This window comes from Gouania willdenowi, chromosome 14 (genome assembly GCF_900634775.1).
Source record: "Gouania willdenowi chromosome 14, fGouWil2.1, whole genome shotgun sequence".
In the NCBI taxonomy this organism is placed as follows: domain Eukaryota; kingdom Metazoa; phylum Chordata; class Actinopteri; order Blenniiformes; family Gobiesocidae; genus Gouania; species Gouania willdenowi.
In genome coordinates this window covers 35,604,627-35,628,238 of record NC_041057.1, presented here as the reverse complement: position 1 = coordinate 35,628,238, position 23,612 = coordinate 35,604,627, and the positions used below count along the sequence as shown (strand labels likewise).

Genomic DNA, 23,612 nt, shown 5'->3' with positions numbered 1-23,612 from the left:
TCCAGTCGTTGACCTATTTGTTTTATGATGAATGATTAAATAAACCTGCGATGGACTGGCGCCCTGTCCATGGTGTAGCCCCGCCCAGCGCCCAATGAGAGCTGGAGATTGGCACCGGCAGACCCCCGTGGCCCTAAACAGGAAGTGGGTCTGAAAATGGATGTATGGATGGATTAAATAAACAAATCATAATCTCTTGTAGCTCAATACTGTTGACTATTAAAATGTGCTGTTAGATAAAAGATATTTAACTACACGACCTCTTGTGTGACATCACTTTGGCCAAAAGCGTCTGATAAATGAAGTTGTAGAATTATAAATCACACTATGAATTATTATTATTATCCTAGAAATCGTGCTGCACAGCGCTGCCCTCTGCGTAAGGCTGGACAGTGTTGTTGGAGGTTATAAAGTGTGCTTGGTTTTCATCAGTTCTGGTTCAAACTTTGGTAAAATAAAACATGTCTAAACTTTATTCATGTGAGTGATTCTGCGTTTAGCGTGATTAGCATCAGCAGGAGTTTTTGGAGCTGGAAGCAGGAGTTCTGCATAATGTTGCTATAAAAACCTTCTATCTCAGCACAAACTGGATCATTATTGTCCCATTAGGACTCCTTCCTAATAATTCTTTTAACAGTAGATTTTAGTCTGCGACTCATTTAGCAAAGCGTTGATGTGATTTCCTATTGTGGAATAGTTTTATATCTTTATGGTAGTTTGTACAGTTTCATGGTAGAGTTTCTGAGTTGATGGTTCTGTAATGAAGTGCAAAGATCTGACCTCTTCATACTCAGATTACTCCACGTTTTCTTGATTCTAGAAATGACAATATGGTAGAAAAGCTGAGTCTCCTCTGAACATCCATCCATGGAGGTTTCTCATCATCCTTTGCTTTTTCACTTAAATCCATTGGTATTTTTAATCTCTTAGACTTTAGTCTCTCTTTCTCTTTTCCTCGTGTGTGACGAGTTTGTCTAAACAAAGCAGCATCTTTAATGATTCCGTCACATGTGATTAAAATGACCGTAATGACATGATACTACGATAACAAACAACTCAATAGCTTTCAGAAACTTCTCAGATAGAGCAAATATTAGTGGTCTTTAAAATCGATTTGCCAATATATCGCGATATTTCACCGTGCAATTACAGTATTAATCCAAAAAATACCCAAATCAATTTTCTTAATGATGTTTTTCAATGAAAAAAACATTTAATGTCGCTAACATCTGCATATATATATATATATATATATATATATATATATATATATATATATATATATATATAGTCCTCTATGACTTTTTTTTAATAAAACATATTGGGCACTTTTACTTTTAAAAAAATAATAATTTAAGAACAGAATCAGAATCTGTTGTAGAAGCAAAATGTAATTTCAAACTTTGATAAACAAACCACTTGTTTTTGATATTTGCTCTTGAATTACAGTTAGTTATTTACTTAAAAAGAAAATGAAATAAAATGTATTTCATACCATTTTGTACTTGTAAAGGTTACATTTGTGAATATTGATATTACAATATGTACATCGTATTGCAGACGTAGGCAACTGGCGGCCCAGGGGCCACATGCGGCCCTCGCTCTAATTTTGTGTGGCCCCCAAAGCAAACACACAAAATGCAACATTAACGAAAAACACACAAGGTGACAACAATAGACAAAATTAATCCACAAACACACAAAACAAAAAACAAAATCAGAGAAAATCATACAAAATGGTAAATGGACATGATTTATATAGAGCTTTATCACCACTGAAACAGTCTCAAAGCGCTTTACACATCAGCTCATTCACTCAATCACGCCATGCAAGGCACTAGTCGACCACTGGGAGCAACTTAGGGTTCAGTGTCTTGCCCAAGGACACTTCGACACATAGTCAGGTACTGGGATCGAACCCCCAACCTCTCGATCAGAAGACGACCCTCTACCACCTGAGCCATGGTCAGGAGGGAGGTTGTCAAATGACAATAAAACTTCACAAAACAATAACAACATAAAATGACTCCAAAACCAACAACAATAATACACAAAACAATCTCACAAAACTACAGACAAAAACAAAACAAAAAAAAACAAACAAATTACAGACAAAACACACAAAGCTTTTGTTCTTTTGTGTATTTTTCTACATGTCAATAATGTGACCCTCGGATTAAACAATCACGTTTATTTGCACAGTTGTCCACGTCCGTCGTATTGTTTAGTATTAGTATATATCTTATTGTGACATGCACATTGTGATCGTATCGTTAGATTAATGATTATGTACAGCTCTATATGATGCACATTATATATGGCTGTACCTGTAACTTCTATCACAATGAGGGCAACAAAAATGTGATTGTCTGCTCCAAGGGACCACATTATCATCATTTATGTTAGCATTTAGAAGAATGAATACAGGAAAGAAGAAATGGTTTTGTCTTTGTCGTCCTTTTATGTGGGATTTCTTGTTTTTATATATATATATATATATATAGTTTTTAGACATTTTGTGTGTTTTTGAATTTATTTTTTTGGCAATATGGCAGATTTTTGTTGCCTTTGTGTTTTTCCAAGTCATGTCTGTTTTTTTTTTTGTCATTTTGTGAATTTTTCTGTCATTTTAGGAAATTTCATTAGCATTTTGTGTCTTTGAAGTCCCTTTGTATTTGTTGCTGTTTTTGTCGTGATTTTATTTAGTGTGTCTTTGTTGACATTTTGCTGTCGTTCTTTGTGTTTCTGGAGTTTTGTGAGTTATTATAACACAATTTTGTTTTGGGGGCCACACAATATTAGACGGAGGGCCGCGTGTGGCCCCCGGGCTGCCAGTTGCTTATGGCTGATATATTGTTTAAAAGTGGAGACATTTAGATTTTTGTAATAAGATCAAATCTTTAATGACGTTCAACATGACATTCATCACAACCACCTGTGTGCTTCCCTCCAGCCACATTTAAGGGTCCCCCCCCATGTTAGGCACATACAGTAGGTTATATGGAGCTTAGGGCTGGGGTCCAGCTGTGCTGCAGTAGCGGTCGGGGGTCCAGAAGTGTGCATGTGTGTGTAAAACAGTACTGAACCAATTAGCTCTGTCAGTGGGGGTAGGGGTGGGGGTGGGGGGTTCCACAGGGTACGGCCCTCAACCCTGTGGGGTCCCGGCCAATAGCAATTAGCCCAGCAACAAGGGTCCTAATTAGGCCTTTTTGATTGGCTGGGTTACAGCAGCCTCACACAACCAAGGTGACTCGACCACAACGCAGCACTTTGAAGGCGGCGCTAATTAGCAAAACTAGCGTAGCCGCCTGCAATTGGTAAACAAGTGTTTTTATGAAGCTGCTGCTGCAATAAATAGTGAGGATGCATTGGTATCCTCACTATTGTATTCGTTCCCCTTTATTATTATTCTTCTACTATGTTATTCTTCTTCCGTATTCTCAAACTCGTCCCACAATTTTCAACCAATTTCAACAATTAATGTATCAAACTCTTCAGAAAATTCTGCACATCTCTGCTATATCTCAGTGTTTTGAAAACTTTTCAACTTTTTGAGTTATTTCTCGTGGAACTTTTTGCTCTCATCCACATACATTGAAAGTTCGAACCTTTTTGACCCTTTTGTGCCCTTTGACCCTCTTCATCGTCGGCCATTTTGAAACTGATCCAAACCATTCAACTGTTTCAACCTTTTCAAACTTTTTCAAACATTTCAAACATTTCAAACTTTTTCATACTTTTCAAACTTTTCAAACTTTTTCAAACTTTTCAACCTTTTTCAACCTTTTCAAACTCTTTCAACCTTTTTTTTTGACCTTTTTCAACCTTTTTTAAACCTTTAAACTAACTTTTCAACTAATGCTTCAGCTGTTTGTTCACTTTCAGCTCATACTGGGAATTTACTTATACTAGTATATAAACTGGTTTTAGCGATTGTTGCTAAGTTATTACAACGTTAAGGCTATTGCTAGGTTTATGCTATGCTATTGTAGTGCGACGGGGGCTAGCACATGCATCCTCACTTGCATTTTCTTCAGGAAATGCCAAAATTCTAGTTGGCTTTATTTTCCTTTTGTTTTGGTTTATCCAGTATTAATAGATCAGTCGTTTTGCTCCTTCTGCAGCTTTAGCTGCAACACATCAGGAATTAAACGAGTCAATAAAAAGGTTTATTTATACGATCCTAGTGGTCAAAAGGTTTCATTACAGTTTTACCAAATTCATTGAAAAAAATACAATACAATGTACATAAAATACACCTGTTTTAAGTGCCATAAAACACAGTGACTGTACAAAATGTCTACTAATAGGTGTCGTATAAGTTGTTTTTTTTTACAAACAAGATAATATACAACTTCCTCAGTTATACATCAATGCACCAACAAAAAAAGTTGAACAACCAAAAACGATATGAGAAAAAGCACACAAAAGATAAAAATTAGATGTAAAAATATAAGAACATTGTACAAAGGATATTTTTAAAAATATATTTAACCTATGTATCAAATTTTATAATTTTCTTGCATGGACATTTTCAATTTAATCTAGGAATCTCCAAATCTAAAACAGACCATGGCGGGGGCATTTAGCATATATGTATTTGTGTGTATATATATTATAATTAAATCATTGATCAAAAGTAGGTTTTTTCATTTTTTAAGGAATAGGCCAAATTGAATATTTTGAAATGACCAGAAATCAATGTTTATATGATTAGAAAACAGCAAATCATACAGAGATTTCCCCGTAGATTTGATTATTTCACACTCGTGAAATAAATGTTTGGTTGTTTTTAAATTAGTTTTGCATAAGTAACAATCTTCCACGTCGAGTTTAAACTTTTTATTAATAAAATAATTTGATGGATAAATGTCATTCAGAATTTTGAAGTGGACATTTTAAATATGTTGTTCTAATGGATGAAATTTCAGATTTACAGTAGTTGTTGAGGTTAAATACGCTTTTCACAATAAAATGGTTCATGAAATTTACTAAATATTGTTTCAGAAATGTATTATCAGACTTTTTGTCTCATAGATCTACATTATATATTCTAATCTAATGTCATTGGGAAGTTGACATATTAGCTGCTTTACTTTTTACTTTACTTTTTTACCTCATTATAAATCTTTGCGGAGCAAAAATTATATTTGATCTGAAAATCGTCCGTTGTGTAGTAGAAGTTTTCAGTGAAACGGTTCCAAACTATTGAGACTTTAAGTTGTTTTTTTTCTGTTGCGCAAATTCTTCTTGTCACTGTAAATAGTGAAGCAACACTGCCCCCAGCAGGTCATGTATGGTACTGAAATATGTTATCATGAATTTACAACATTAAACGATGCGTCAACGCACATTTTTGTCTTCAACATTATCAATTATGTTACTAATCATTATTACATTATTGTCTACTAGTACAGTGACAGTTGGAAGTATGTATTCATATAGTGGGAGGAGCCTAAGTAGAGTTGTCAGTTATGACCAAATGAGTATGTGTTGATGTACATAAAGGTGTATATACTCTGTACTCTGTTATAAAGGGTTTGTTTGTGGGTGTAAAATAAAATAGTGTGATTTATCTGCTTTAATTCTACGAGACATGAATATGATAAATGTGTTAGTTGTTTTTTTTTTACTCATTTTTGTTGTTTGGTGTATTTTTCTGTAATGTATGTTTTTTGGAGTCATTTTGTGTATATTTATAGTTATTTTGTCTTAATTTTGTATATTTATGTGCTTTTCTGTTTTTTTGTGTAGTTTTTTGTTTTATTTTCCTCATTTAGAACATTTTTTATCATGAATACCTTATGTGTGGTGAGGGCGTGTTTTGAGATGTGTGTGTGTGTGTGTGTGTGTGTGTGTGGTTCTGTCTCTGCCCACAGTGATAGTGGCTGGATGTACACACTGGGACTATGTGCAAACTGCTAAAAAAGTTTAAAAACAGCCAAAATGATGCATGCACACACAAACACACAGTGTGTGCTGGCTTGGATGCAGTGATTGGCTGTAGTGCACACATGTGACTATGACGTGACTACGGTGTGCAGTGATTGGCTGTAGCGTGCCACGTGACTAAAGGCTCCAGCAAAGAACATTTTTTTTAAATGAAATAATTTATTAACTGTAGCATTTCAGTCCAAATAAATGTGACATCGCACAACTTTGAACCAAGCTGCAGCTACGTAGCAAGTATGAGCTCTGTCTGTCCCTGTCTGTCCTTGTCTGTCCTTGTCTGTCCCTGTCTGTCCCTGTCTGTCCTTGTCTGTCCCTGTCTGTCCCTGTCTGTCCTTGTCTGTCCCTGTCTGTCCCTGTCTGTCCTTGTCTGTCCTTGTCTGTCCCTGTCTGTCCCTGTCTGTCCTTGTCTGTCCCTGTCTGTCCCTGTCTGTCCTTGTCTGTCCCTGTCTGTCCTTGTCTGTCCCTGTCTGTCCCTGTCTGTCCTTGTCTGTCCCTGTGTGTCCCTGTCTGTCCTTGTCTGTCCCTGTCTGTCCCTGTCTGTCCTTGTCTGTCCCTGTCTGTCCCTGTCTGTCCTTGTCTGTCCCTGTCTGTCCCTGTCTGTCCCTGTGTGTCCCTGAGCACCAGAGATACAGTATTTGAGACACAGACAGACAGAGATTCCTTGTTTTTATAGATAGATGTTACACACATTGCAGTTGGCACAACTCACAAGATGTTTTTTTCTTTTGCCCCCCGGTAAGAATCCCTATGGGTTTATCATGTGTTATTGATCACAGCACCACCTGCTGGCTACTGTTGTTATAAGATACTTCATGGATTCCTAATCCTTATTTACCTACTTCCTGCTTTGTGTTTCTCTCCAGTCTCAATGTGAAGCTGTCCCATGATGCAACATGTTTCTCCAGCACCTACAGTGACAATGATGGCCACTCAGAGCGTTCCTCCACCATCGTATCAGGAGAGCCAACAGGTACGAGCAATCAGCAAATCAGCAACGAGAAGTGGGGTCACATGTTGGTCACATGTAGAGATGGTACCTTTCACATTGGAAACAATACTCGATACCTGTGAATCAGTATCAATGGTACCAATATTGGGTACTTTTGTGTGTGTTTGTGCTGTAATAAACTGTTCCAATTTACAATATTTATTTCTCATAATAATAATAATAATAATAACAACGCTGCATTAGCTTAGCATTTGCATAAATTAGCATTAACATTAGCATTAGTTAGCATTAACATTGATAAAATTTAGCATTAGCTTGCATTGACATTAGCTAGCATTAGCTTAAGCAATCATTGTCAGTGTCCTTTCAGATCATTTCAACACATGTGCGTAGACTACGTCACTTCCTTCTCTCATATTCTTTAAGACAGAGCTGCTGGGACGTGATATTAGAAAGTAAACTGACCATACGACGTTTGTTAAATATTTTATTAGTACATATTTAAATACGTGACTGTTTTGTGGTGTTTTTAATTGTTAATTAAAACAAATGGATAAAAACACAATACACAACATTGAGAATCAAAAACCAAACAGCAAATAAGATAATATTCAAAAATGATCGGAATTCACTCAAAACATAAATTTATAATTCTTTTTAAATAGCAGGTTTTCAACATTTTAAATAATACACAAACTACCGACTGGATGGAGACACGTTTATGCATGCGTTAAAAGGATCTGAAAGGATCCGGTCCGTGAAAGGATTAGGCACTGACAAGCATTATCATTAGCTAGCATTAGCACTAACCTAGCATTTGTTCTAATCTTGCATTAGCATTAGCCTAGCATTACCACTAACCTAGCAATAGCATTAAAATTAGCCTAACAGTAGCAATAACCTCACAATAACATTGGCCTAATATTAATATTAACCTATAGCATTAACATTAGCCAAGCAATAGCATTAACCTAATATTAACTTAGCATTAGTCTAGCATTAGCACTAACTTAGCATTAGCATTCACCTAGCATTAGCAACAATTGTTTCACAAATTTCTTCATTCTTTTTTTAAATAATGCACTAATTTAACAACAGCTCTATGTGAGAGGATCTATATTGACAGTATTTGTGTGCATAGGTGAAAAATGAAAGCTGAGTCAGCGTTCCTCTGTTACCCATTTTTGGCCAAAATAACTGAGTTTTTGTTTGGTGCGACTGGTAGTGCCAGAGCTTAGTTGGTTCTGATCCTGTTTATTAGGAATCCACAAAAAAAAAAAAAAAAAAAATGAAGCAATTTGGTCGTAAACCTAAAAAGCAACAAATTTGGTTCCCATCCTTAGTCACATGACAAGTGGTCAGACTGGAATAAATACAAAAATGGAAAGATTTAGCATTAAATACAGTCCCTACACTCTAACACACACATATAGATATAAATATAAAACACATATGATGTCCTAATTACTAATTAGTCTAATGTGACACTCAGACGTGTTATAAGGTCATAAAATCCTCCTCATTATTAAGAAGCTGGTGCAGATCACGTCTCTGTAGGTTCGTTTAAATGAATTCCTCTACGTTTGACTCGTACGCTGTAATTAAGACGTAATACACGCTGTATGTCAGAGCAGGAGAATGAGAGGTCCGCCCCCCCGCCTGCTGCGTTCAGCACAACACGTGCTCCCTCCCGTAGGTCGCCGTGATAATTGGAACATCATTTTTAATAATTTTTTTACTACTGTAGCAGCGTGTGAGGTGGAGCGGGTTCATCCGATGACCTAACCCTGCGACTCTCTCTACCCCCGCCCGCAGGATTAGTGCCAGGGGAGACACAGCCGCTCACTCGGCAAATGCAAATGAGAGCTAGTTAAGTGTGAAGGAGCTAATTTATTTCCCATTTGGTGTTGGGATTAAGACTTGAAGCCCTCCACCCTCACGGCACCAGAAAAAAAAAAAAAAAAAAAGAAGGGTAAAGGGGGGTTGGGATGATATCATCATCTAGACTCAGTGAGAGCTCACAGTGAACTGAAGGAGGAGAGGAATCAGAGACATTACTTGGTTTTTGCTCATTTCATAACAAATAAAAAAGATTCCGATGGAAATGATGATAAAACGGTGCATATGTCCATGACACAATCTAAAAAACATACATACAACCAACACTGACCTGTTGAGCAACAATGATCCATAATAATACGGTTTAAGGAGTATAGCAGAACAATGGATAAACATGATTTATATAACAGATATCAGGATGTGGTTATAAATAATACTGAATCTCAGTTGAAAGTAACGTGGCGTTCCACAAGGATCAGTCTTAAGACCAAAATGATTTACTCTTATATATAAATATATAAATGAGATTTTTGTCTGCATCAAGCGTACTAAAAAGTTTTGTGTTTGCTGATGATACACATGTATTTTGTACAGGAGAAGATATGTTGAAGGTTTGATTACAATAAGTTCATCTTTAAATGAAAATAAAACCATTTTTTCAGGTAATAGAAATGTTAAAAATGCAAAACTACATCAAAACGATGTTTATGAAGCTGAATTATTAGATGTCTACATTGGAAATCACATATTGAGTACAAAAGTGTCCAAATCAATACGCATACTATATAAAACTATGGACTCACTAAACAAAAGCAGCGTTTAGTTGATATATTGTCCCTTGGTTATGCCATACCTAACATATTTGTGTCGTGGTGTGGGGAAATACACAAAAACTATTATAGATACATTAGTAAAATGACAAAAGACAGCTGTTAAAATTATTTAATAGTATAGGATATATTGATTAATTGATTTAACTAAAAACCTGAAAATTGCAGAATATTGTATTTATTAAAATACTGGAGATAATATTGTTACTAATAGTATTCAAGACTTTGAATTGAATAGTATTAGAATTGAATTTTCAAACTTTCATGTACTGTATAATGCATATTCAGACTTTTATTATATATACAGTATATTCAAAAGTTCATACAAATATATATATATATATATATATATATATATATATATATATATATATATATATATATATATATATATATATATATGAATGCTACTGATGAAAGGTATAAATTACCAGTGTGCAGAGGGAAAAGGAGGGGCTAAATTGCCTGTTTATTTCTTTTTTCTTTTTTTTTATACAATTTGTATTTAAATTGTATCAATGTAGAATATTAATCAAAATAAATAAAGTCAATCAATCAATAATCTAAATTATCTGCACAAGTTTGAACTTGTGTGTAACTGTGTGTATGTGTTGTTGTGTGGCAGATGACGGGCACGACTCAGCAGAACAATAAGACCCCACAGGTCCACATCCCAGCAGCGTCTGCAGCAGGAAACGCTTCAGTCAGCGTGACCCTTGACCCCCAGGCCCAGCTCGAGTCTGACAAGAGGGCCGTGTACAGGTCAGTGCACGTTACTACACACACACACACACGAGGTCGTTCTCTGCTGTTGGATCAACACATTAACGTCTCAGCTGGTTCTGCTTCTTCAGGTTTGAACATTTTCAACGTTTTGTTTTTGTGAACATTTCATTTCTGTTCCTGGAGAATATCTTTCACTTGTTTTACACCAGGGGCCAAATATGGACCAGTTTGACCTTAAGTGGGCCACAGATCTTAGGTTGGGAAAAAATGTTTAACATTAATAGTTTTCATTATTAGTTCAATTCACTGCAAAAAAAATATTGATTTTGTCACTATTTTTTACATAATTTAGAGGAATGTCGTAGAAATCTTTCCACAATTTGCAATTAAAAATGACTCCATTAATGTGATATAAACAAAGGAAACATGCAAACCTCTAGAAATATTGTACAGTTGGTGAATTTTAAATATCTACTACTGGATTATTTGGTCATTTACACAATAAGTCATGTTTTCTCGATGATTTTTCTCCTTTGGCCTGAATCAGATGCTCTAAAAGGCCAGATTTGGCCCCCGAGCCTTGAGTTTGACACATGATTTACAGAAACCAATGATTATTATATAAGACGTTCTGATGGCTTTGATTCCAATGACGACCACGGGCCTAAAACATCAAAGCATTTAAAATTAAACTGAGAAAAGACTTCCTTTCATTCTTCTTCTGTGTCATTTTTAAACACTTCCAATACATTCTCTCACTCATCAAAGGCAGCTTAGGTTCCACTGATCTGAATGTGTTGAGATCATGTAGATAATCATCCAGAGAACCTGTATAATCTGAACAAAGGGACTTTATTCAACGCTACATATAATCACAGCTGAGATCTAAAGACTTTCAGTGATTTTTGCCAAACACGAGCAAAGAAAAGCATTTTTGACTCAGATCACATTTGTAAAACATGGTTTATTTCTCTTTTCACGCCAACAGTCATTTTCAAAGGTAAGCATCACTTCTCAGACAGTCTAAGGCTGATCAGAACACACACACACACACACACACACACACACACACACACACACACACAGTGAGTCAGTGACACTGGGTTTAGATCAAAGCTAAAGATCAAAGCTAACAGCATGTTCACATCTTTACTGTGTGTTTGTATCAGTTGTGTTTCATTCTGAATGACATGGCTGCACTTTTGTGTTGATGGGTCATGTGAACAAATGTGCATGAAGAGCAATGGAAACAATTCGCTCTAATTACACTTCTTTCTTTCCTCAACCACAGATTAGGAATATTATCTTTACACACAATTATGAGATGCATACTTAAAGTATTTTTGTTTGATTTTGTACTGTGTTAAACCAGAATATTAACACTTGGACTCTGACCCTAAATAACTCACGTATTAAAGATAAATAAATGAATGGCATGAATACACACAAAGCATGAACATCGTTGGCAACATTTTTGTCTTTTCCTGAATTTATTGGGAATCATAAAACATAGAATATATCAGGTACAGTATATATCACACAGTGAAGTATGGTCTTTAGCTGTAACTGTGGGTAAAACCAACACTGCATATATTTGAGTGTGACCTTCGGACTCATAATTAAAATTATAATGTTAATCACCTTATGTCCTTATGTCCATGTTCATTAAATATGTTTTACTGTAAGTAACAGAAGTAAGGCCCTATAAATTCATTAAATCTTTTCCAAATTCTGTTTTCCACATTGATTTTTTAAATTCCATTTTGTTTATTTGACATATTTTAATTATTTTTACGAAAATATAAATTTTCAACTCCTGTGAGGAAGCAAATTAAACAAGAAAACATAGTCATCAACATCCCCCGCCATAGTGGTCATTTCCTAAATGTCCTAAATCTAAGAACTTATGTATATATAAGAAAATATTATCACATCAGAATATAAAATGACTAACTATCTTATTATGTTAAACTGATGGACGGAGCTCAAACCTACTGTATATCCTCCTTTACACTTTGTGATGGGACATAATAATAATAACTAGAACTGCAGGCAGTTATGAAAGGGGGCCAAGCCTTCCCGCACGACGCGGAGCCCATGGAAGTACGTCACAAACGATGACGGGCTTGGGGCGAGCGTCAGGACAACGTAGAACGTAACCCCTGTGATTGGAACTAGCGCCCCCTGTGGACACAACTGCTTTTCTGTGAACAAAAGAGGTTTACATTTGCATCTTTAACGTTTCCTGTTGTTTTTTTTTTAGAGCAACCAAAAGTTATTTTGACTGAAAAAGCTGTTAAATAATCTATAAATCTACTAAATGATCTATAAATCAGGCTGAATGTTTCACTCCAATAGAAAACAATGAGATGTTTACACGCAGTGGTGTGACATCATCAATCACATGATTTAAAGATGGAGGAACACAGGCTCTAAAACTGTAAAGTAGTCCTATATAACAATAATAATGTGTTTTGTTAGACATAGATCTACTAATAAGGACATTTAAAAGGTTTTAGGACACATATAAACAGTGGAAGGTCGTTAAAATTGATTAGGACGTCCCTCTTCAACCTGATCCAAGGACTTTTTAAGGCTTTCCATGGAAAAAAAAACACAATAAAATTCTTCCCCTCCTGCTCATCCCTGGAATATTGATGTTTCCCTATAATGAGATTTTATTATCTATTTATGAACTAAATTATTCATTATACAGATGCTTTTAATCAAACGGGGAGTATCTGTGGACCGCTAACAACTAGAGCTACATTTGTAGCTCAGCGTGAGACAGACCTGCAGCAGTGACGCTGCACAGCGTGTCGGGGGCTCCTCGGGGCCCCCCGCAGGTATCCGTCTGAGGGAGCGTGGGCCCCCGCGCTCCCACCTGAGGCGAGCCGATGTAAAGTCACCAGCTGATCCTCTGGGACTGGGGCTGCCTTTGATGTGAGATCACCCCCCCCCCCACCTCCTGTTCACTTTGGGCTTTAAACACCGTGTTTCTCTCCTGTTCTACAGGAAGTAGAATAGAATGATAGAATCCGCCCGCGGTCCTCCTTTCTACCCAGAATACATTAGCACCACACACTAATGCAGTGGTTCTCAACACTGGGGTTGCCACCCACTGACAGGGGGTCCTCAGATGCCTTTAAGAAACGAAGAGTATTTTTTGAACAATTTAAGCCCATTTTTGCAGATTTTTTCCCTTTTTCTGTAAATAAACCAAACTCACCATATTTTAACCTATTTTCATCACTTTTTCTTTTTTGCTCCTTTTAATATTTTTTTGCTACTTTTCTCCCATTTCTGACATTTCTACATCAAATTTTAATGTCTCTTCTGCACATTTTTTTCCACTTTCCAGACATGTTCATCACTTATAAACCATTTCTACCACTTTTACACCTAATGTCACATGTTGACCCATTATTGTCACTTTTAATCTATTTTCACCAGATTTCATGATTATTTTGTGGCCAATTTAACCAGATTCACGTTTCATCATGTACATTATTTTCTAGTTTAAACTAATTGTTCAAATATTGACACTTTGAACCCTTTTTACCACTTTTTCTGTCAGTTTTTATCCACTTTAATTTGCAACTTTTAACCAATTCCTATGTTTTTTAAAATCCCATTTCACCTCCTTTTCCACCATTTTTGGTCACTTTGAACCATTTTATTAGTGATTAAAACCATGATTTCCATCTTTAAGATGACTATAATAATAATAATAAATGTTCCTGGATAACAGTGGATCTTATTCAGATGAATAAATAAATGTGGTTATCACAGATTCATAGAACAATGGACCATCATTTTACTGACTTTATGGATGGACCCCAAAAATCTCTCCTTTATTCCCCCTTATAGATGGTCCTGTCTCCACATGACTGTTCTTCAATGTTCATGTCTGTGTTCAACCACATTCAGTGGGGGTCCCCACTCTCTGGAACCTTTATTTTGGAGGGTCCCCACTCTCTGGGACCTTTATTTTAGAGGGTCCCCGCTCTCTGGGACCTTTATTTTGGAGGGTCACGGCCTATAAAAGGTAGAGAACCACTGTTCTAATGAACTCCATAAAAACATGAATGTCTGATCATTTAATGAAACAGTTTTTTTCAACATTCTAAAGAACAGAGGAAGTGATGCACTGAGGGTTCAGAGTCGTGTCGGGGGCTTCATGGATTAAAGGAACAGCACGACATCATCATGCAAATTTTCCTTCTGTTGTCTGATAGTGAGCAGCACATTACGGCGTTTATTTTAACCAATTATAAGAGTCGAACCAACATTTTCATGTTATTTTCATGCATTTTGATTCCATGAACAGATAATCAACTATACTTACTGTATATATTTAGGAATGCATGGAAATGAAATGAGAAATGAGAAAACCAAAGTAATTATCATATTATCCCATTTCATTCATAGCTATAAATATGATCTAAACTCACTAAATTAAAACATTGCAGTTGTATGAAATATATCAATGCTTCAAAGAATTGATCAGTAAAAACTATTTAAATAGTTATTTATTTAACAATGCTCAATGTTTAACTTGACCCCATTCATGTGTACATTAAATATGATCGGCTATACTGTATGATCCATGATACACTTTTAAAGTTTTGTTACATTAAGGGCTTTGAATCCACCCTTCAGTTTCATCCAGATGTTTTGGATCAAAGTGATCCTAATTCAACTAAAAATGTCTGAAAAACCCAAACTTCAGGTTTGATCTGGAACAAAACCAAGATTGGATTACGTGAAGTAATCTGATTACTTAATCTGTTTATTTTCTTTTGAACCATAGATCACACTGAGAGAGAACTTTACATTGTCTCTGCTCTGGTTCTGCAAAATAAAGGTCCCAGAGAGCGGGGACCCTCCAAAATAAAGGTCCCAGAGAGCAGGGACCCTCCAAAATAAAGGTCCCAGAGAGCAGGGACCCTCCAAAATAAAGGTCCCAGAGAGCAGGGACCCTCCAAAATAAAGGTCCCAGAGAGCTGGGACCCTCCAAAATAAAGGTCCCAGAGAGCGGGGACCCTCCAAAATAAAGGTCCCAGAGAGCTGGGACCCTCCAAAATAAAGGTCCCAGAGAGCAGGGACCCTCCAAAATAAAGGTCCCAGAGAGCAGGGACCCTCCAAAATAAAGGTCCCAGAGAGCAGGGACCCTCCAAAATAAAGGTCCCAGAGAGCAGGGACCCTCCAAAATAAAGGTCCCAGAGAGCTGGGACCCTCCAAAATAAAGGTCCCAGAGAGCAGGGACCCTCCAAAAATAAAGGTCCCATAGAGCTGGGACCCTCCAAAATAAAGGTCCCAGAGAGCGGGGACCCTCCAAAATAAAGGTCCCAGAGAGCAGGGACCCTCCAAAATAAAGGTCCCAGAGAGCTGGGACCCTCCAAAATAAAGGTCCCAGAGAGCGGGGACCCTCCAAAATAAAGGTCCCAGAGAGTGGGGACCCTCCAAAAATAAAGGTCCCATAGAGCGGGGACCCTCCAAAAATAAAGGTCCCAGAGAGCGGGGACCCTCCAAAATAAAGGTCCCAGAGAGCGGGGACCCTCCAAAACTAAAGGTCCCAGAGAGCGGGGACCCTCCAAAATAAAGGTCCCAGAGAGTGGGGACCCTCCAAAAATAAAGGTCCCAGAGAGCGGGGACCCTCCAAAAATAAAGGTCCCAGAGAGCGGGGACCCTCCAAAATAAAGGTCCCAGAGAGCGGGGACCCTCCAAAACTAAAGGTCCCATAGAGCGGGGACCCTCCAAAAATAAAGGTCCCAGAGAGCGGGGACCCTCCAAAAATAAAGGTCCCAGAGAGCGGGGACCCTCCAAAAATAAAGGTCCCAGAGAGCGGGGACCCTCCAAAATAAAGGTCCCATAGAGCAGGGACCCCCACTGTAGCTGAATGTGGTTGAACACAGACATGAACATTGAAGAACAGTCATGTGGAGACAGGACCATCTATAAGGGGGAATAAAGGAGAGATTTTTGGGGTCCACCTCCATCTTCCTGTTAAACAGCTGATTGCAACACAACATTTGTAGCTGAGGATTATCATTTTTGTCCTATTTTCTTTTAATGTATTATTGTTTTTTAATCTATTTATTAGGGAACTCATGAACGTCAGAATTTTAACGTGTGAATGGATTTGTGCTGTTTTATTGTTTCTGCACTGGCACTTTCTCTGTAAATGAAGTTTCTAACAAATGATTAAGTTCATTTGATTAGATTTAAAATAAAATGGGTTCAAAGTGACCAAAAAAGGTAGAAACGTTGGTGAAATGGGATTTTAAAAACTACAGAAATTGGCTAAAAGTTGCAAATTAGGAGTGGACAAAAACAGACAGAAAAAGTGGTAAAAATGGGTTTAAACTGGCAAATAATAGGTATGAAATGTGCTTAAAAGGGACAATAATGGGTTAACATATTTAACATTAGGTGGAAAAGTGGTTGAAAGTGTTTTTTTCAACTCTGAAAATGAGAGTGGAACAATTTTGCAAAAATACATTAAAAAGAGCAAAAATATGGCAAGAAAAGAGATAAAAATAGGTCAAAATATGGCAAGTTTGGTGTAATTTTGAAATTTGCAAAATTGGGGTCAAATTGTTTAAAACATATTCTTAGTTTCTTGACGGTATCTGGTGACCCCTCCCAGTGTCTCTCAATCCCAGGGGTAAAAAAGGTTCAAAGTGTCAATTTTGGAACAATTACTTTAAACTAGTAAATAATGGACATGACAAATGGTGAATGTGGTTAAATTGGCAAAAACAATCATGAAATATGATGAAAAGAGGTTAAAAGTGACAATAATGGGTCAAAATATGTGACATTAGGTGTAAAAGTGGTAGAAATGGTTTATAAGTGATGAATTCATGTTGGGTGTGGGATACATATGTATGTGTATATACGTATATATGCATATGTGTGTATCCATAAAATGAAGAGTCCGTCCTTAAGACTGCTCTACTGTAAAGTGCCTTGAGATACCATTGGTTATGATTTGGTGCTATACAAATAAAGATTGATTGATTGATTGATTGATTGACATGTCTGGAAAGTGGAAAAAAATGTGTAGAAAAGTCATTAAAATATGATGTTGAAGTGTCAGAAATGGGAGAAATGTAGCAAAAATACATTAAAAAGAACCAAAATATGACAATAAAAAGTGATGAAAATAGGTTAAAATATGGAAAATTTGGTGTAGAAAAGGGTAAAAATGAACAAAAATGAGCTCAAATTGTTAAAAAAAATATTCTTAGTTTCTTGAGGGCATCTGGTGACCTCCTCCCCGTGTCTCACGACCCCAAATGGGTGCCAGTCCCCAAGGTTGAGAACCCTTGTACTAAAGTAGTGATGAAATGATAATAATCCCTCAAAGTCAGCGTCATCACAATATCCTGCATTTTTGGGTCTTTTTCGGCCAAAGCTTTTCTATGCATCACTATTTGTAATAAATGTAGTTTGTACCATTAAGTCTTTTCTTACTGTAGTCTTTCCTTGTCTTCTCAGTGACCTTTAGAGCAGACGATGGTTCGTATCATTTAGTTTTACAGCAGATATCTGCTGATGATCAGCGTTCTGATGGGATGCTAGAATAGCACGATGAGAGTTCTGAGGTCCTTTCCAGTGAAATGGTGCTATGAAGGCTATAGAATGAGTGTGTTAATGTGTGTGTGATGGCCAGTTAAAAAGCTGTGATTACCTTTGTGCAGCATGTGCTGAGAGGAAATAACGAGTGACGGGGTCGTGGATTCTCCGTTATTAAAAAGAGACGACGCAGCGTTTTATAGAGAAAAAGTCCTTTTTTTTTTTTTTTTTTGCCCTTCGAGGAACTAATGACTAAACACTCCTTGATCCCACGTTGTAAACACAATTAAATGTGAGTCTTTTCCTTCTCCCACAGTGAGAGAAATGATGTTAAAAGACAGAAATAGCAGCTCTACGCAGGGCTGTGGACTTTGAAAAGAGAAAAGCCAACGAGAATTAGCATCGCTGCCGTTTTCCTTTAATTATTCCTCTCAGGAAGTCTGTGTCGGCTTTAATGTTGCTTTTCACTAATTGCAGGAATGCCAACTTTATGAGGAGATGTGTGGTTTCCTCTCTGCCTCTGCCTTCTTTGTTATGAGCGCTGGAATGAATGTGTGATAGGGTAATTAGCCTAATGAGTTGTGGCATTTACTATAAAGATCCTTCTGGCTCGTCTGCATCTTATTAAGAAGCCTTTGTTTGTCAGGTTCTCTAGATTCAGCCTTCAATCAGACTCACTTTGGCTTTGGAAACACACTTTAACTACCTCTACAGCTGCTGTTTACACGTACAGTCAAACCTAGCCGTTACCACAGGGATGACCCTCACTAATGTCTATGCTATGGTTCACAGCAGTAACAAAGAAGGTTTTTCAACCTCAAACCTGCACATTATGGGCTCTATTCTTCCGTCTCCTGCAGGCGGTTTTTTACGCCTCTCTCCTGTTCGTATTCTCCGGTTCAGGCTCCTGACACGCCCACTGTGCGTAAATCAAACAAAAGTGCATAGTCTGTGCATGAAGGCGGTCTGAAGCAAGGGAGGCGGGGCCATGATGTCATTATTTTTGAGCTGTCTCGAAATTACGGAACATGGAATTTTACCAATGCTTCTGAATGTCATTGAAATCCGTGAAAATGATAAAGTTCACTTTTAATTTGAAACACCTTAGTTGATAAACAATGTAACAGGTTGATTTGATCAGATTATTAATCAGATTATTGATCAGATTATTGCAGGGTGAGGATCGGACACATTTTTCTGTCCGAGTCTCATATTAACGTCAGATTAATGTTTGTTTGTGTGGAAAACCTGATTTTATTAACTTCTTACATTCCTGCATTCACACATCATCATCATCATCATCATCATCATCTGTCATTAGTGTGTATATGTGTGTTTTAAGAGTCATTTTGTGTATTTTACAGTTACTTTGTGTACATTTTATGCTGTTGTCATTTTGTGCATTTTAAAAAAAATCATTTCATGTATTTTTCTGTCATTTTGTCAATTTTTGTTGTCATTTGTGTTCTTGTTGTAATTTTTTATTCCTGTAATTTTCTGAATGTTGGTGACTGTTTGTGCAAAGTAATAATTTTCTGTATTTATTTGGTTGTTTTGTGTGTTTTTCTGCCATTTTGTTTGCATTGTGTGTGTCTTTGGTGTCATGTTGTGTAGTTCTGTCAATCTTTTGATGTTTTTGCAGTTACTTTGCTTTCATTTTGTGCTTTTTTGGACTTATTTTGTGTTGTATGTTTGGCTGCTTATTCCTTCCGACTTCTTGAGTTATAATTTTTAGAGGATTTGTTTTGGGGGCTGCATTAAATTTACTGAGGTCCGCATGTGGTCCGCGGGCCGCCTGTTGCCTATGGCTACCATAGCATGAAGAAAGGAGAATATCTATACAGGTAGCTTGTCTCATGCTAATGTTTTGCTTTAAGGCTGAATGTAATGCTTTGTTTTGAACGTTTACATGACATCACACTGTCAGTAGAACTTCAGAAACTCCAGAATTTATTTCTTTAATCCATCCTTTTTAAAAGAGTGCAGACTTGAGAACTTCTCGTGTTGTACTAAAGTGTAAAAATCTTTTAATTTGACGGGTCTGAGGACGTTTTGTCGTCTCCTCTGTGTTTATGCGTCTCCGTGATGCTCCATAAAGTCTGTTTATCTGACGCATTATTGTCTCCTCCACTGCTGTGATGCTTCTTCTGCTTCTGAGCCTTTCTTCACCTCCCGACGTGGCTTAAAAACAGGCGCGCACCTCGTTTTATTTCCAGGGTCAGCGTGTGTCGCCCTCCGACGCAGGAAACCCTTTTAAAGCTCAAGTGGTTTTATTGGCTGTTTTTCAGATAGTGATTTTCATGAGTTTCCTCACAGCCTGACTCTGGACCAGAGAGGAAGTCCAACATTTACCTTCTTTTCTCCCTTTAATAGTTGTGTTTTTTACAGAGGAAAGTTAGTAATCACCATTATCCTGGCTTGGCACAACAATGGCCTCCAGCAAACACAGAAGAAAACACATTTACACTTCACAGCTGTCGAGCAATACCCCGTGGAAAGAAGATTCCACTCAGACAGACTGATATTTTATCTTTATTGCTTTCAAACAAACTCTCGCTACGAGCACAATCGGCTCGTGTTCACGTATCTCAGCCTTATTCTTAAAAAGCATCTCGTATTGATTGGTTTATCAAAAGACATTATGTTCTGCACATATTATGGTGAGTTTTTATGTGTTGCCAGGTGACATCATTCACTCACTGCGACACACGTAACTTACGTTTGTTATTACAGTCACTAATCTTTGAGGTGGATTAACAATGAAAGTATACGAAGCAACTGTAGGACATCAACAGACTCATATAGTGATCATTAAACTTTTTATTTAGACTATTAAGGTAGTAATTAATGTGATGCTCTGTTCAGTGCCGTGGTTGTGATTAATAGTGAGTCCTAAAGCAATTCATACAACAGAACCTCAGATGTTTCTGATCATTAACTCTTTCCGTGGTTGAGATTGATCTAAAAGCACTGATCAATGATCACATGACAAAATACTTTCTAATCATGTTCTGTGATTATGATACATAAGTATTTATAGAAGTCTATAAAGTCTAAAGTGGACTTTTGTTGAGCAATTTTACTTAAAGTTGATGGAAAATATCTATTTTTTTATCAGATAAAGACATTTCACTGAACAGATCATGTTCATATCGCGTTGACCACGACCTCATCTGGACGTTCAACATTTCAACTGTTTTTCGTCACTTTTTATATGAAATTAAAACAGTTTTACACACACACACACACACACACGCGCGCATTGACACGTAGCGCGTGTGTGTGTGTGCTTTTGTTTATTACAAATCATTATTCAGTATTATCTACAGTCACAACTGTATTTTAGTAACATTTATAAAGTATGCTCTTTAATCTTTTTAAGAAATAAAGTACATTTCTATCCTAAATTCTCAGTGATCAAGCTGACGTTAAATGACGTGTTAGTCTGAAGTTGAGAAGACGTCTGGTGTGTGGATGAAAACACACACACACATCATTAAAATGAAATATAGACATTACATTACTCCAAAAATAATGGTATTGTACTTTCTCACAGTATAAAACAGGTAATACATGTATTTTAATGCTGTTTTTAAACATTGTCATACCTAGTTATCATAAGATTATTAATTTGGTAAATAATTTATGGTTAGACAATGTTCCTTTAAAAAACGTTGCGGGTAAAACAATTCACATTTGTCATCAAACTTACATCATGCATGTGAATTGACCACATGCTGTGATTTTACATATCGGTACAGGAGGCGGCGGTGACGTAATGGTTAAGGAAACGCGTTGAAAAGCAGATTCATCTTTTTTGTGCTCAGACATCTTCTAAACTGTTGTTTCCATCCCGGACGTAAACACTCTGTTAATGACATTATCAGAGAAGTTTAGTGCATTGCATTGTGGGATGTTGAGTCCTGTGAACAGATCCATAGACGTGTTTTTTTTCCCTTCATTCTTTCTGTGATTTTTTTGTATTTCTTCACCAGACAAAGAGGAAAGTGATCCTAGTGTGTTCCTGGTGATACCACCTCACTTTGTGAGACATTCCATTTCCGGATCTTTCCTATAAATCCCAAAAGAAACAACCACCATTGTAGTGAAAACACCAGAAATATATTGGAAAGTCACATTTCCAGAGATTTTTTGGGGGGAAAACACAAGAAATTACAGTAAAAATGAAATAAAAACACTTCTATGATCCACCTATAGGACTCCACATCCCACAATGCAATGCACCAACAATGTCACTAAGAGAGTTTACAGTGGAGATCAAAACAGCAATTTTAACCTTAAACATGTTTTTTTCGAGCAAATAATCTTGGAATAATTGATCAGTGAGTCCCACACACTGTCATTATCTGATAATTATTGATCGACTCAGCAGCTTTGAGTAAAAATAGTAAAAACCACCCGTAGTGTGTATTTGTGTGTACTTTGTCCACCATTGAAATTAGCACCAAAAAAACTTCACCCAGTAGTGTGTGTGTGTGTGTGTGTGTGTGTGTGTGGCAGAGTGCATGATGGGGGGTCTCTCCTTTTGCTCTGTAGCCCCCCCACTGTTCACCAGTTCAATCAGGCCTCCATACATTAGAAGTCAGTTGAAGGTGGAGTCCTGCTGTTTATTTCCGGAAAGGCCCCCCATTTCCCCCAGGCTACACACACACACACACACACACACACACACACACACACACACACACACACCTAGGTGGCCCCACAGTATTTTACACATTAAAGTACAAACGAGTCTTGCTGTTTGTGATGAATCAGCCTCAGCTTGTCCTCATCCACACGTATCATGGGTCTGTATAATGGGTCTGTATCATACGTCTGTATCACGGGTCTGTATCATAGGTCTGTATCATAGATCTGTATCATAGATCTGTATCATATGTCTGTATCATATGTCTGTATCATAGGTCTGTATCATAGGTCTGTATCATAGGTCTGTATCATAGGTCTGTATCATAGGTCTGTATCATAGATCTGTATCATAGGTCTGTATCATAGGTCTGTATCATAGGTCTGTATCATAGGTCTGTATCATAGGTCTGTATCATAGGTCTGTATCATAGGTCTGTATCATATGTCTGTATCATAGGTCTGTATCATAGGTCTGTATCATAGGTCTGTATCATAGGTCTGTATCATAGGTCTGTATCATAGATCTGTATCATATGTCTGTATCATAGGTCTGTATCATAGGTCTGTATCATAGGTCTGTATCATATGTCTGTATCATAGATCTGTATCATAGATCTGTATCATAGGTCTGTATCATAGGTCTGTATCATAGATCTGTATCATAGGTCTGTATCATAGGTCTGTATCATAGGTCTGTATCATAGGTCTGTATCATAGGTCTGTATCACAGGTCTGTATCATAGATCTGTATCATAGGTCTGTATCACAGGTCTGTATCATAGGTCTGTATCATGGGTCTGTTGTAGATCCATAGCAGACAGTTCCCCCACCCATGGCGAGCCCTTTTAACATTTAATATCTACAATGACATTCTTCCATTCGTTCCTTTGTTAATGATGTTTTTCACGACATCATATCTTTAATTCTGTTAAATACAGACACAATGTGAAATGTGGATATCTGCATCTAAATTATGACTATTCATAACTTCATTTAAATATATCTATTAGCCACTCCCACCCATTTTAGATATCTTTAATGACATTTGTAGACATCTTTAATGATGTTTGAACTAGTCC

The 23,612-nt window shown here is 37.0% G+C and overlaps 1 protein-coding gene across 2 annotated transcripts in view; it reads left to right on the top strand.

The window, feature by feature from the left end:
* The first annotated feature begins 6,557 nt into the window (after window positions 1-6,557).
* LOC114475403 (homeobox protein PKNOX2-like) overlaps window positions 6,558-23,612 on the top strand; it is a 45,763-nt gene continuing 28,708 nt past the window's right edge. Inside the window, exons 1-4 of one of the 2 annotated variants that reach the window (XM_028466171.1) lie at window positions 6,558-6,687; window positions 6,816-6,922; window positions 10,196-10,332; window positions 11,285-11,296. In XM_028466171.1, the coding sequence (XP_028321972.1) occupies window positions 6,836-6,922; window positions 10,196-10,332; window positions 11,285-11,296 (236 nt within the window). In that variant the 5' untranslated portion in view covers window positions 6,558-6,687; window positions 6,816-6,835. The remainder of the gene's footprint in view (window positions 6,688-6,815; window positions 6,923-10,195; window positions 10,333-11,284; window positions 11,297-23,612) is intronic. The other variant, XM_028466172.1, reaches the window with a different exon arrangement.